The 15,931-nt window shown below is 39.0% G+C and overlaps 1 protein-coding gene across 2 annotated transcripts in view; it reads left to right on the forward strand.

Moving 5' to 3' along the window:
- The window catches only part of Specc1l (sperm antigen with calponin homology and coiled-coil domains 1 like), a 159,365-nt gene that overhangs the window by 53,044 nt on the left and 90,390 nt on the right, over window positions 1–15,931 (forward strand). For both annotated transcript variants that reach the window (XM_008835759.3, XM_029564799.1), the window contains one exon: window positions 102–309. In XM_008835759.3, the coding sequence (XP_008833981.1) occupies window positions 102–309 (208 nt within the window). The remainder of the gene's footprint in view (window positions 1–101; window positions 310–15,931) is intronic.

The following is a 15,931-nucleotide window of genomic DNA, read 5'->3' on the forward strand; positions in this document are numbered from 1 at the left end:
TATCTGCTCAGACTCGGCTTCCATTACTAAAACAGTAAGTGCTTTTTTCTAGGTTTATCTAGAATAACTAGTGTTCAAAATCCTTCATCAATTTTTAATAGGTAGAAGATGAATACCGAGTATTCCAAGAAGAAGCCAAGAAACAGATTGAAGATTTGAATATGACATTAGAAAAAGTAAGATCAGAACTGGAGGAAAAAGAGACAGAAAGGAGTGACATGAAGGAAACCATCTTTGAACTCGAGGATGAAGTGGAACAACATCGAGCTGTGAAGCTTCATGACAACCTCATCATCTCTGACTTAGAGAGTAAGTGATGGAAGAACCTGTCATTTCTTTTGTGTTTAGCATTAAAACCAGTTCTGACTAGCATGTAGTCTAGAGGCAGTAACACAGCTCGTGGCAGAAATACACAAATGGCAGATGCGTAGTTCACACATTAGCTGACAGTCTTTGGGTTGCTGTTTTGTTCTCAAAGAACTGTTCAATAGAAGCATTGCTTTTAATTGTGCCTAATTAAGCAGAATTTTTTTTTTTTCTTTTTGTAATTGAGGACTTTACTGGCAAGGCAGACAGAGACCCGAACTTAAACCATCTAGTTAAATGTTACTTTTTAAAAAATAGAGTACCGATAGTACCACAAATTATAAAATTTTTTTTATAAAGGAAAAAAGAATTAAAAAAAAAGAAAAAAGAAAAAGCCCATTTATATATAAACCTTCTGACCTTTACCAAGATCAGAAAAGAATATATATTAGTTCTGAGGTATTTTATAATATGGGCTGGGTATTAAAACAGCATACTCATGATTCAGTAATAACTCATTTTTTTAGTGATAATCTGATAAACAGTAATTGCTATTTAGAACAGCTGTACGTTATTCATAAAATATCCAAGATAAAGACAACACTGCAGAAAAGAATCAGTTAATAGCAATATGCTTACAGGGCTTCAAAGCTGAATAGGATCAAAGGTACTTTAAGAAAATGTTTTAGTATGGGCCTAGCTAATTGTTACTATTATTGACTTATTTCTACATGAAAAATAACTAGCTTAAATCTTTATTTCATTGACTTCACTAATTCAATTTTAATGAGACTTAACAATTTTATAATATGAGAATGTCCAATGTGACTATATATATATATACACACACACATATGTGTATGCAATGTATGTATATATATGCTATAAGTATATGTATATGTTATAATAATTAAATGAAAGCCTGCTGTAAGTAAAAAAAAAAAAAAGCACTCAAAAGTTAGTTAAAAAAAATTACACTTAACACTAGAGTACCACACTGGAAAAAATACTTTTTATGACTTCAGTGACATCTTGCTTTTATACAGCAGAAATCGAGCACCTGCTGATAGTTTGTTAAGCAGAATTCTTTAGGTGAAAAGATAATGGAGTCATTTTCTAGACCTTATGAAAAGCTATTTATTTTTAGTGATTGCAAGAATAACTAAGAAAAATACTAATCTGGCATCATTCTAAAACCAAGGCATGGATTTTTTTTTTAAACATTTATTCGTTTTTCTTATTACTCTGAAGATTTTATATTGTGGTGGAAGGAAGCCTCAGGTTTTAAGTTTCTTTGTCTTATACATGAGCAGTTCTTTTAAACTTTATTTTTCATTATTTTGGATATGTAAGGAAGTTGAGAAATAGGATATTTACATGAACCTAATCCATTTTCTTTGAATTGTTTATTAGTTGCAAGTGAGAAAAAGAAAACAATTTTGCAGTGAGAAATTTGATAGTACTTGGGTTTTCATGTGAATGACAGAGGCGGTGTAACAGAGGTGAGGCTGTATTCTAACTGAGACATCCATTAATCACAGAGGAACATGACATGAGCAAACATGACAAATATTCTGATAGCAGAGGTGGGGAGGGTGCTGCAGCCCTTAGCAACGTAAGTGTTGAGAAAGAGAAAGGCTTAGGAAATGTCCCAGATGAAAGAAAGCTGAGGACATATAATAGTGAGATGTAATACCTCTGTCTAGACAGGTCCAGTACTACGGAGGAGAGGGTATAAAGTCATGATCAAAAATTGAATTGTGGATAATAAAGATATGTTGGTATAAATTTATGAAGTTGATAATAACACAGTGTTTACATAACAAAAGAAGGATCCAGGGGCTGGAGAGATAACTCAGTGGTCAAGAACACTGACTGCTCTTGCAGAGGACCTGGGTTCGATCCCCAGCACCCACATGGTGGCTAACAACCATCCATAACTCCAGTTCTGAGGAATCTGACGCCCTCTTCTGACCTCTGCAGGCATTGCATGACAAGGGTATACCTACCTACATGCAGGCAGTACACTCATACACATACAATTTTAAAACATAATAAATTAAAAAAAAAGACTCTTGTTCTTAGGAACCATACACTGAACATTTCAGGCAAAGGGCTGTGATTTATAACCTCAAGGAGTTCAAAAATTAGATAGATGGACAGATACAGAGATGAAAGGATGGCAGGCGATGCAACAAATGAGAATACTGTTTTTGTTTGAGGCAGACTCTCACTGTGTAGCCCTGGGTGGTCTGGAACTCACTCTGTATACCAGGCTGGCCTTGAGCTCACAGATTTGCCTGTCTCTGAGTGCTGGGATTAAAGTATGTACCACCATGCCTGGCCTGAGTAAATGTTTAATAACAGGCTTATTATTTGAGTAAATGGGTCTTTACTATTTTTGCAACTCCTTGTAAATCTTATGTATATCCTTCATCTGGATTCTTAAGACGTTGGCAAGTTTGTAAACCCCATTCCACTCCTGCTGATCCCTTCATCTTCTCAACTGCTCCTACTTTCATGTCTTTGTGTGTGTGTGTGTGTGTGTGTGTGTGTGTGTGTGTGTGTGTGTGTGTGTGTGTTAACTAGTGAGATTCATTAGGATTACTTACAGGAACATGGATGAACGTTATTTATAAGAACATAGGCAACCTACCAATGATGAAACCACTGAAGAAAATGTCTCCCAGCAACCATTAACTGCCTGTAAATTTTCAGAGAGGGGCAAGGCATTTATTATTCTTACATATAATAAGTTTTAAAGTTTTCCATGTTAACTTGGAAGTTCAGTGCTGTCCGTTTAGTATATGTGTATTAATACCCTTTTCTCATACAGTTTTTTTGGTTTTGAACATGGGAAGAGTGACATCTTGTGGTAACTGTGATATTAACTAGAAAAAATGTTAGATGATTCCAGGGACAAAACTTGGCAAATCATTTCTTTAAAAATTTTTATTTTTATTACTTTAAATTATGTGTATGTATGTATCTGTGTATGGATGTGTGTGCCTGGAAGACAGAGGCACCTGATCCCCTGGAGCTGAAGTTAATAGGCAGTAGTGAGCCACGTAAAGTGGGTGATAGGAACTGAACTCTGGCCCTCTTGAAGAACAGTACTCACAACCAGTGAACCATCTCTCCAGCCTCCAAATCACTCATTTAAAAAAAAAATTTATGTGTATAAGTGTATTGCCTGCATATGTGTAAGTGCACCCGTGTTGTGCCATGCCTGCAGAGGTTAGAAGAGGTACCCTGGGTGTCTGGGTACCCTTACACATTTACTCTGACCACAGAATTACATAACTCTCTTTTGTCTAGCTTCTTCTGCTGTTTCCCAATCTCAAGTTATCCCTTGCTCAGGCCTGGCACTGGTGCTCTAAGTAAAAGACACAGGGCCTGTGCCAGGCAGGAAGCTCTAGCCCCCATCTCAGCAACTGCAGAAGGCAGGAAAAGAATGCACATTTAAGGCCAAACATATGCACAGCAAGTGGCTGACACAGTCATCTTGACAAATACATAATCTGAGCCAGACTTGAGATCGTGTGTGTGTGTGTGTGTGTGTGTGTGTGTGTGTGTGTGTGTGTGTGTGTTTTGCACATGCTCATGTATGTGTGCACAGAAGCCACAGCAGGACATCAAGGGTTGTCCTCTATTGCCCTCGACTTTACTGCCTTGAGAATGGTCCTCACAGAACCAGGTAGGCTCGCTGGCCAATGAGCTTTCTTAGGCACACATAGCCAGGCCTGACTTTTTATGTGGATGCTGGCAGTTTGAACTCAGATCCTCCTGCTTACAGTGAAAGTGTTCTTACCCACTGAGCCATCTCCCCAGCTTCAAGACTTTATCCTGATGTTATTCTTCTTTCTTGACACTAGTCAGCTTTGGTTTGCTGAATTGGTGATGAAGTTGCTGGCCTTATTTTGGTAGTTCAGTTAGTTTTCTTTAGTCAGCTGTTTCTCTTTTAAGGTAATAAAATGCCCAATAAATTCTAGTTGGTATTTTTAAAAAATTTATTATTTTTATTTTATGTGTATGAGTGCATTTCCTGCATGTATGCAAGTGCACCTGTGTCATGAAATGCCTGTGGAAGTCAGAAGAGGGCATCAGAATCCCTAGAACTGGAGTCAAAGATGGTTGTTAGCCACTATGTGGGTTCTGGGATGTGAACCTGAGTCCTCTGCAAGAGCAACCAGTGCTCTTAACTGCTGAGCTATCTCTCCAGCCCATCATTTATTTATTTATTTATTTATTTATTTATTTATTTATTTATTTATTATTTATATTTATTTAGCTTTTTAAAAATAAAAAAATATTTTGTTATTTTTATTTATGTGTATGAATGTATTGCCTGCATGTATGTGAGTGCACCTGTGTCGTGCAGTCCTGCGGCAGTCAGAAGAGGGCTTCAGATTCCCTTGGAACTGGAGTTAAGGACGGTTTGTAGCTGCCACGTGAGTGCTGAGAATTGAACCCCGGTCCTCTGCAAGAGCAGTCAGTGTTCTTAACTGCTGAGCCATCTCTCCAGTCCCTATGTTGAGCTTTTTAAATTCATACACTTCCCACTCAAATCCAAACCCTCTCCCCTATCCATGCATCCCCCATCCCCCCACTGAACCCTTTGCACTCTGCCATACACGCTGAGTCTATTCATTCAGGTGTTTGTACCCAAATGTCTGTCAGTGTAAATATGTCCACTGGTGTCTAGTCAGCCCATCCCGTGGTCCTATGTAACTCATACTCTCCCTCACCCAGCAGCAGTCAGTGTCAAATAGTTCTCAATTAGTGCTGGCCCGCCACCCAGTTCTCACCTCCCCTTTGGGTCCTTGTTCAATTGAGACTCGACTGCAGATGTGTCACCCAGTATTGGGCATCTCCCAGGTGTATGTTGTCTGTGCCTGACCAGATAAGCAACTCTACAGTAGCTTCTGTCTGTTGCATAAAGAAGCTTCTTTGATGGATGCTGTATGGCATGCTTGTCACTCTAAGGGAGGTCTCTTCTATCTGGCACTATGTTCCCTGCCAAGCAGCTCCCAGGTATACATATGCATTAGTGTTCAGATACTGTATGTGCATTTCTCATAGGGTTTCTAGGGCATCACTTTCTCCTCTAGGTTTCCTAGCCCCCCCACATTCACTCATCTCCATTCTTTTTTCTCTCATCCTGCTTTCCTCCTCCCTCCCTCCCTCCCTAGCCACAGTGTCCCCATTACCCCACCTTCCCCCCAATACCTCCTGACTCCATCTTTCCTGACTTCCCTCCCTCCCCCACACCATGGTCCCTTGCATATCCCTCTTCTCCCTGTGGATTATTCCCACTTCTTCCACCTCCCTCAGGTAACATCTGTTCCCTACTGTCTCCCTTTCAGGTTGTTTCTTTTCCTTTGCAGCCATGTATCCTTTCCCTATACCTGGCTCCTGATGTTACATCAGAATTTATATACTCACATATAAGGGGTCAGTGCTACAAATGAAGGAGAACATAGATGTCTCCTACTTTTCTGCATTTGTATTACTTTACTTAGTATAACACACTCTAGCTCCATCCATTTACCTGTGAATTTCATAATTTCATCTTTTCTTCCTGCTGAGTAGAACTCCACTGAGTAGATGTACCACATTTTCATTAACCATTCATCAGTTGAAGGGCATTTAGGTTGTTTCCGTTTCTTAGCTATTGTGAAGAGAGCAGCAACAAACTTGAATATATAGGTATCTCTACAGTATGATGAGTCCTTTGGGTATATGCCAAGGAGTGGTATCCCTGTATCATATGATAGGTTCATTTGTAGTTTTTTGAGGGTTCTCCACACTGCTTTCCATAGTGGTTACACAAGTTTGCATTCCCACCAGCAGTGGATGAACGTTCCTCTTTCTCTACATTATTTCCAGCATTTGGAGTCTTTTGTTTTCTTGATCTTTGTCAGTCTGACTGGTGCAAGATGGAATCTTTTTTTTTAACTAAAAAAAAATTTATTGAGAATTTCATACATGCATATAAGGTGTTCTGATCAAATCCATGCTCACTCCCTCCCCTCCAACTCCTCCCATATCTCCCCAGCATGTTTTCCTGAACAACTTTGTATACTCTTTTTTTTTTTAAAGATGGGCCTTTTTGCTACTCTAACATCCCCCCCCCCAGAAGAAGTAACCCTAAAATCTTTTAAGGATTTGATAAGAGCTCCCAAATGCTTTTGACATTTTTTGACTTTTAGCCAAGAAACTGGCTACTTTTCTTTGGGGGTCTTTTTACCCTAAAGTGGTTTTTATCTGCATCTCTCTAATTACTAAGGATGTTGAGCACTTTTTAAGGTGCTTCTTAACCGTTTTTATTTCTTCATTTGAGAACTCTCTGTTTAGGTCTATTGCCCATCTTTTTATTGGGTCGTTTCTTTTCTTTTCTTTTTTGAATTCTTTGTATATTCTGGATATTAATCCTCTCTTGGATGTGTAGCTGGTGAAGATTTTCTCCCACTCAGTGGGTTTCCTCTTCCATTCCTTAGTTGTTTCTTTTGCTGTACAGAAACTTTGTGATTTAATGAGGTCCCACTTACTGATTGTTGACCTTAGTACCTGAGCAGCTGGTGTCCGATTTAGAAAGTCCTTTCCTATGCCTATATCTTGGAGGGTGCTGTCTATATTTTCCTCTAGCAGTTTCTGAATTTCAGGTTTTATATTGAGGTCTTTGATCCCTTTGGAGTTGACTTTTGTGCAGGGTGAAAGACGAGGGTCAAGTTTCATTTTTCTGCAGGTGGAGATCCAGTTTTGCCAACACCAGTTGTTGAAGATGCTCTCCTTCTTCCATTGTTGAATATCAGGTGGCTGAAATTATATGAACTCATGTTTGGGACTTCTGTTGTGTTCCATTGATCTACACGTCTCTTTTTGTGCCAGTGCCATGTTGTTTTCATGACTATACCTCTCTAATATCTGGGATCTGGTATGGGGATCCCCCAGCATTGTTCTTTTTGCCCATGATTGTTTTGACTATCCAGGGTCTTTTGTGATTCCATATGAATTTTAGGATGATTCTTTTTCAAGCTCTATGAAGAATGTCATGGGTATTTTGATTGGGATTGCATTGAATCTATAAATTGTTTTTGGTAAGATAGTCATTTTTACAATATTGATTCTCCCAATCCATGAGCATGGTAAGTTTTTCCATCTCCTAGTGTCTTCCTCTGTCTCTTTCTTTAGAGTTTTGAAATTTTCATTGTAGAGATCGTTAATGTCTTTGGTTAGGTTTATTCCTAAATTTTTTTTTTTTAAGGCTATTGAGAATGGGAGGGTTTCCACAAGTGCTTTTTCTGATTGCTTGTTATTGGTATATAGGAAGGCTACTGTTTTTTTGTAGGTTGATTTTGTATCCTGCCACTTTACAGACAGTATTAATCCTAACTAAAATTTTTGGGATCTCTTATGTATAATATCACGTCATCTACAAATAGAGATAATTTGACCCCTTCTTGCCAATTGCTTTTCCTTTCATTTCCTTCTCTTGTCTTATCTCGCAAGAGTTTCAAGCACGGATAGGTAAAAAGTTGGTGGAGAATGAGCAAATAGAGGAGGAGGCACCAGGACACAGATAAAACTCCATCAAAATAGGGTTTATTAGCAAAGGAACGTATGGGACAGATTCCCTTCCGGGCAGGGAAAATGTCTGCCTGGGTCTTGAGCCTGGGGTCTTTTAAAAAGGGAGGCTTCTGCTTCCTGCAGAAGGTGGGAAGATATATATATATATATATTTAAGTTGGGTGGGGGGAAGTGGGAGAGTGGGACTGTTAAAACCTGTCTTCTTTAGAGATCAAAGGGGAAGCCTGCTGTGTTGTTGGCCAAACAGTGGAGAAAAGTCTGCTTCTCTTGACTTTAAAGACCAAGGTGCTTATCAGCTCAGTTCCTTTTTTCAGGCTTGAGAAATCCGAAGTCCATGGGACCCTTATGGGGAGAGGGGGAGGCTGCTGCTGCTTGAAACCCTAATAAGCACTATATTGAAAAGGCGTAAAGATAGTGGACAGCCCTGTCCGGTTCCTGATTTTAATGGGAATGTTTCCAGTTTTTCTCCATTTAGGATGGTGTTGGCTATGGGTTTATTGTATACAGGATTAATTATGTTGAGGTATATTCCCTCAAGACCAGTTCCTTCTACAAATTTTAACATGAATGCATGTTGGATTTTGTCAAATCCCTTTTCTGCATCTGTTGAGATGACCATGTGGTTTTTGTCTTTAAGTCCATTTATATGTTTTATTACATTTATTGACTTATATATGTTGAACCATCCCTTTATCTCTGGTAAAGCCGACTTGATCATGGTGGATGATCTTTCTGTTGTGTGTCTGTATGCGGTTTGCAAGTATTTCATTGAGTATCTTTGCATCTATGTTCATTAAGGGTCTGCAGCTTTCTTTTTTGTTGTATCTTCACCTGGTTTTGGTATTAGAGTGATAACTGGCTTCATAGAAGGAATCTGGGAGTTCTCCTTCTGTTTCTATCTTTTTGAATAGTTTAAGCAATATTGGTTATAGATTTTCTTTGAATGTCTGGTAGAATTCTGTGAATCCATCTGGGCCCTGGCTTTTTTTAGTCAAGAGGTTTTGAATTACTGTTTCAATTTCCTTATTTGTTACAGGTCTGTTTAAGCTGTGGATCTCTTCTTGTTTTAACTTTGTGGTGGCCACGATTTTAGAAATTCATCCATTTCTTCTAGGTTTTCAAATTTAATGGAGAATAGATTTTTAAAGTATTCTCTTACAATGTTTTGGATTTTTTTGGTGTCTTTTGTGATGTTTCCCCTTTGTCTCAGACTTTGTTGATTTGGATTTGTTCTTTCTTTCTTTTGGTTAACTGGGCTAAGGGTCTGTTTATCTTGTTTAACCTTTCAAAGAACCACCTCCTAGATTCATTGTTTTTTTTTGGTATTGTTTTCTTTGTTTCTATTTCATTAATTTCTGCTCTGAGTTTTGTTATTGCTTCTTGTCTACTAGGTTTGGGATTGGTTTGTTCTTGCTTTTCCAGAGTCTTGAATTATATTGGTTTTTTGTTTTATTTTGTTTTTTGAGTTCCTTGAATTCACATTTATAAATTAGTCTTCACAGTTAATTCTATTTGGGAACAAAAAATAAGTGAACATATTTCTGCTTTTCCTACATATAATACAGTTGTGTTTTAATTCTTGACAGCCCATGGATTTGAGTTTTCTAAAGGGATGACTGGCTATATTTTTGAATCCCCTGCCATGTGCTAGCTGGTTCTTGCATCTTTGGTGTTTTGTCCTTTTGAGATAGTGTGGGAGCCTGCGAGCGACCCTGCAAAGATGGCACCAAGAGGAAGTGAACAGGGCAAGGCCTGGCTTGTTTTGAAAACCTCCTGATTGGCTGAAGGACACTTACTTCCCTGTCCCTTGGGGCGCGTGATCAGCGCCTGATCATCGTTGATGTCTATGGGACTCTGCCCATGTGGCTGGTTGACCTTTAAGCCGATCGGATATATTGGGGGGGGGGGATTTCCAGACTGCGGCTGCCTTATAAGCACAGTGACACTTGCAATAAACGAACTCCTGCTTGACAAGATTCCCTGTCGTGTCTGATTGTCCTCGGTGTGTCTGATTGTCCTCGGCAAGGAGGCCTGGCTGAACAGGGGACAGCGCATCTCTCTTTCCCTGATCTCCTGTGTGGGTGGCTTCTTCGGAGCCGTGTGCAGGCCGGGTCTGCTTGAGCCTGGAGGGCCCCCACAAGATAGGGTGTTCTGTAGCCGAGGCTAGTCTCAAACTCATTGTGTAGCTGAGGGTCACCCTGAATTCTTGATCCTCCTGTCACCTCCAAGGTACGGAAATTACAAGCATAGGCCCCTATGCCTGACTTATATCTTCTGTTTTAAATTCTGTCAACATCCTGGAAGGTAAGTACTATATTAGTCCTATTTTACAGATGAGGAAACCAAAGGCTCAGACAGACTAAAAAACCTGCCCAACATCACACTAGGAGGGTGTGGCTGCAGCATTGCAGCAGACGGTGGTAGGTGGCAGGGTTTCAGAAGGATGGTGAGCCAGCCGCAAGCAGAACCCTCCTGTCTCTGGGATGCCACTTATCTTGCTGTGCCCAGTGCTGGGTTCTCCGCGTTGTCACTCAAGTTAAAAACGCAGAGAAAATAGCAAAACCTCTACTCTAAACCGTATTTCCACTTTATCCCTTTACAACAGAGTAAATGAAGCACACAGCCTGATTCTATGGAAAGATACTATGAGCTAAACTGAATGGGGTGCTAACCATTTTCAGAGGCTCACCCACACTAGTCACCCTGCTCCTACAAGTCTCCTGTCAGTGAAGGCCTGACAGGTCTCTGAGGAACTAGCAAAGGTTCACATTACAGTCGGTACAAGGAGCTTTGGTGGCTTTTGAGCTCCCTGCCCTTGCTAACAACTTTGTTAAGTTGTTTACATGTGCTCTTTCTGATTTTTTAATGTAGGCACTAAGAGCTATAAACTTCCCTCTTTGGACTGCTTTTAGGGTGTCCCAGAGGTTTTGTTGTGTTGTGTTCTTGTTTTCATTTTGTTCCAGGAATACTTTTATTTCTTAATTTTTTCTTTGACCCATTTATGATTCAGGAGTGTGTTAAATCTCCATGAGTTTGTGTATTTACTAGAGTTTCTTTTGCTGTTGGTTATAAACTTTATTGCACTATGGTCTGAAAGAAGACATGGAATTATTTCAGTTTTTTTTGTATTTGTTGAAATTTGTTTTGTCTCCCAGGATGTGGTCAGTTTTAGAATAACTTAGGTCTGAGTTGCTGAGTAGAAAGTGTATTCTTTAGTGGTTGTGTGGAATAGTCTGTATATATCTATCTGCTAGGTCCATTTCATGTAGTATGTCATTTAATTCAGATGTCTCTCTGTTTATTCTTTGTCCAGTTGTCCTGTCTATTGAAGAAAGGGGGATATTATAGTTGCCCGCTATCACTGAGTTGGTGTCAATCTCTGTTTTATGGTCCTGGACTACTAATTTTATGAAATTGGATGCTCCAGAGTTTGGTGCATAACTGTTCATGACTGTAATATCTTCTTGGTCAATTGTTCCTTTGATCCTTTGATTATAATGAAGTAACCCTCCTTATCTCTTCTGTTGAGTTTTAATTTGAAGTCTATTTTGTCAGATATTAAAGTTGCAACACCTGCTTGCTGCTTAGGGCCATTTGCTTGGAATATTTTTTGCCCATCCTTTCACCCTAAGATAGTGTCTGTCCTTGAATGTGAGATGAGTTTCTTGAAGACAGCAAAAAGATGGGTTTTCTTTCTTGATCCACTGTGCCAGCCTGTGTCTTTTGACAGGGGAATTGAGGCCGTTGATATTTAGTGTTATTATTGAAAGGTGTGTATTATATGCTGTCATTTCAGTGTTCTTGTGTTTGTGGCCCTACTCTGTGTTCCTGTTATACTTTTCTTTATTTTCTTTCTGTAGCCTCTTGGGCATACTATTCCTTTCTTCAGTCCTTTGTAGTCAAGTATTCTCTGTAGTGCTGGTTTGGATGACATGAATTCTTTCATCCTATTTGTGTCATGGAAAATTTTCTATTCCCCTTTGACTTTGATAGATAGTTTTTCTGGATAAAGTATTTGGGGTTGGCATCCATGGTTGTTTAGAACTGGGAATACTTTGCTCTATGCTCTTCTGGCTTTATAGTTTGCATTGAAAAGTCAGCTGTAATTCTGGTGGGTTTTCCTTTATATGTAACTTGTTACGATATGTCACGGGAATTTTCTGTTCTGATCCTATCTTAATGGTGTTCTCTGTGCTTCTTGAACTCTATAGGTATATATTTCCTTAATTTAGGGGAGTTTTCTTCTATAATCCTATTGAAGATATGTTTGAGGCCATTGGTTTGAGTTTCTTCCACCTATATGCCTATAATACATAGATTTGGTCATTTCATGTTGTCTCACTTTTCCCCATCATTTATTTTTAGTAGATGGAGTTTAGTTGGAAAATGACTAAAAATTCTTCATAATTTTTTAGCCATATAGCTTCTTTTCCCAATTTTTGAGATGAAAAGTTAAATATGTATAAATATTGGAGGAATAATTATTACCTACTGTTTATATATTTGATATTTACTAATATTTTACATTGCTTTCCTTGGTATGTGTATGTGTCTACTTAGTTGACCTACTTGTTAAGTCATAGCCCAATGACACCTAAGTCCTAAATCCTTCAGCATGCAGTTCCTAAGAGTCTTGTCAGTCACATTTAGTAAAACTGGTTTTAGTTCTCTAATGTCATCTTATAGTCCATAATTAGATTCTCCAGCTCTCATCACAATGTCTCTTCATAGATTTATGTACTTTTAGCTTTTAGTATTTTTGCAGTGTTGGACTTCATGAATGCTACGCAGCCTCGCTACTACTGAGTTCTAGCTCAAGCTCTAGCTTTATGTATTAATTTATCTGGCTGTTTACTTAATCTTATTTTGATTTTTTACATTTATTTATTTTTATTAATTGATTTGTGTGTGTGTGTGTGTGTGTGTGTGTGTGTGTGTGTGTGTGTTTTCTGTTTGTGTATATACAATGGGAGTTGGGTGGAGGTGAGAGGAACATGTGTGAAAAAATTTTTCTTTTTCAATCACATGTGTTCTGGGTGGTGATGTGCATATACCATGGCAGTTGGGTGGAGGTCAGAGGACCACATGTGAGAAAAGTTTTCTCCTTCCATCACATGGGTTCTGGAGGTTGAACTCAGGTGTCAGACTTGGCAACAAGCACCTTACCTGTTGAGCCATCTTGATTGCCCTAGTTTTTTTCTTTTCTTTAGAGATTGTCTTGCTTGTAGCTCAGGCTAGCTTTGAACTCATGATCCTCTTCTTAGTCTCCAGAGTTCTGGGATTACAGATATGTGGTACCATATGCTGATCTTTTTATTTTTTTATGAGAACCGGAATCTAAACATCCAGTAGCATGTGTGACATGTTCCAGTACTGTGAACGCTAGCCAGTAGACATGAGGCTCTGGAGTCAGCACCAACTTGGTTTCTCTGTGTTGGTTCTACAACTCAGCTCAGGTTCTTCAGCAGAAGGGTCTTATGGTGAAGTTTTGTGGATAACCAAGAGCAGGGGTAATGGTCAGTATTGTTTGAGAGTCTATGGGACCCCTGGTAAATAGCTTTAAGAGGAGTTCATCCATTTTTGGCAGTGGGGTTCTACTTTGTTAGCCTATTGTGTCTAGTAGGGATAATGCCCCCCCTGTTATAAGGTAACTCCTTTTAATCTTAAAGTGTACACACACACACACACACATACACACACACACACACACACACACATATATTTTAAGTTGCTTCTGTAGGGGTAGATTTTCAAGTGACTTTTTCTAAAGGACTTTAGTGATAGCTCACCCTCCTCATTCTCCTTCCACTGCCCTACCTTCCCATTCCCAACCCCATTTAACCCTTCCTACTTTATTATTTCTCTTTCCTCCTTTATTGCAATTCACTGCTTCTCCCAGGATGCCTCTTCTCTATCCCCCATGATCATTTGTTAGTTTCCTGATTTCTCTGAATTTTCAAATTGAAGTATGCATATCTTAGATTTCTAAGCTAGCATCTCTCTATAAGAGAACATGCAGCATTTGTCTTTCTGAGTCTGGGTTATCTTACTCAGGATGGTTGTTTCCAGTTCCAGCCACTTACCTTCTGTGGATTTAAAGTCTGCTTCATACGATAGAGCCCATACCTGACATTGATAGCAGACCTAGGAGTTTGAGGCTAGACAGCTCACAGGCCATAGGGGAGAACTGTAATACTAGTTTTTTAACTAAATATAGTGTTAAACTGCTAATGACTTATTGTTATACCCATCGATGAAGGCATTTCTCAACTCTCATTGTGCTGCTTAATGCAGCAGATGGTGATATCCCACAACTGGCCAATGTGCAGAGAACAAGAGGCTGCAGAGTACTTATTCCTGACTGTGTATGACATTATATCAAACTCCTGCCTCCCAAGTCTCAGGGATCATTGTGGAAGAAAAGGTGGAAAGAGTATAAGAGCCAGAGGTGGTGAATGACCACAAAGAAACAGTTTCCAGATAGCTGGTCAGTTACTCATATGAACTCACAACAATGGTGACAGCATGCACAAGTCCTGTCAAGTTCAAACCAGACAAAATCGAAGCATAGACATGGGAAGTAGGTAAGAAAATCCAACCCAACCTAAGGAACTTTTGACAACAGATGGCTGCTGGGAGGGGGAGAGTCTGTCTCTTTCAAGGATGGGACTCTTGGTAGGTTAACCAGGCTCCAGTGGATGAACCCATACTGAAGGACATTTGGGAACATGAATTAGATTCTATAGGCCTTATTTTATATATGTATGTAATAAAGTACATTAAATTGAGTGGGGACAGTAAGGGAGGTGTGGGTGGGGGATCTAAATACCATCAAATTGTAGTCTAAGTAAATCGCAAAAATTCAATTAGTAATAATAATAAAAATAAAAAATAAAAGTATATGGCTTATTTGAAACTCATATGTCTTTTTCAGATTGGGAATGAAGCTTTACACACCATCTGCTTTGCCCATTTTTTAATAGATTGTTTACTCTGGATCTTTCTCTTCCTCTGAAAATCCCACTTCATTCAGTGGGAAATGCTAGATTAGGTGGAAGGCTATGTGATTGAAGGCAGTACCCTGAGGATTTTACTGGGCTTCAGAGGACAGGAAAGTTGTTATGGGCTTTGATTATTTTAATAAGTCTTCAGGAGTTACAGGTTGAGCCTGGGCCCATGGTAACTCCTTGGTAACATCTCCATGATTGGTAGGCATATAACCAAAGCAAGCATTTTTATTTGTCAGGGACTACAGGTTGTTGTAGTGAGATAGTTATGAAGCCCATTATTAACCAAGAAGTGGAGTGCCCAGAATTGATCAGCATAAAATTGAGTCTAGTAATAATGAAACAACAATTTATTCGATTTCTAGAGTAAAAATAGCACTGTAAAAATAGAGGTATAATTTGTGTTTAAAAACAAGGAGATAGATGCTTTTGATAGAATTTGAATTGAAGGCAGTAGGTGGCAGTGTCTCTCACACTAGGGAAACTGAAGAGGAAGGGAAGTTATTTAGAGGTTCCTGAGTAGGAATAATCTGCCTTCTTGTATGATCATCGATTGTACTTGATAGCAGTTTTGCCAGGTAGTCTTTTAAAATAAGGACTTAAATATAAACTCCTTTGTGTTCAGGGAGGAAAAGTATATCGTCATTTGTAACACTTTATTTCAAAGCAAAATGCAGACATGATCATAAAATTTAAATCGAATTTCCTGAAGACACTTTTAGTGTACTTTATGCTGTTTAAATATGTTGACTGGCTACCAGCTGTCCTTTCATTTGAAAACAATAGCAACAGGATGTGACAGTAATAAATGTGTAGCATAGCAGCAGAATGTGATTGTGTGAAGTCTGTGGTTATGAACGTAGGGACTGAAGAAACAAAAAAGCATGAGGACAAAAGAAGTGAGCGGAATGCAGAATTTTATAGTTCGTCTAAAATGAGTATGTTAAAGAGTCAAGGGTCACAGTATGTAGCTGGAACTCATTATGTAGACTGGTTAGCTTCAACTCACAGAGATCCACCTGCCTCTG

This window comes from Nannospalax galili, unplaced genomic scaffold, assembly GCF_000622305.1.
Source record: "Nannospalax galili isolate Female #2095 unplaced genomic scaffold, S.galili_v1.0 scaffold658, whole genome shotgun sequence".
NCBI lineage: Eukaryota > Metazoa > Chordata > Mammalia > Rodentia > Spalacidae > Nannospalax > Nannospalax galili.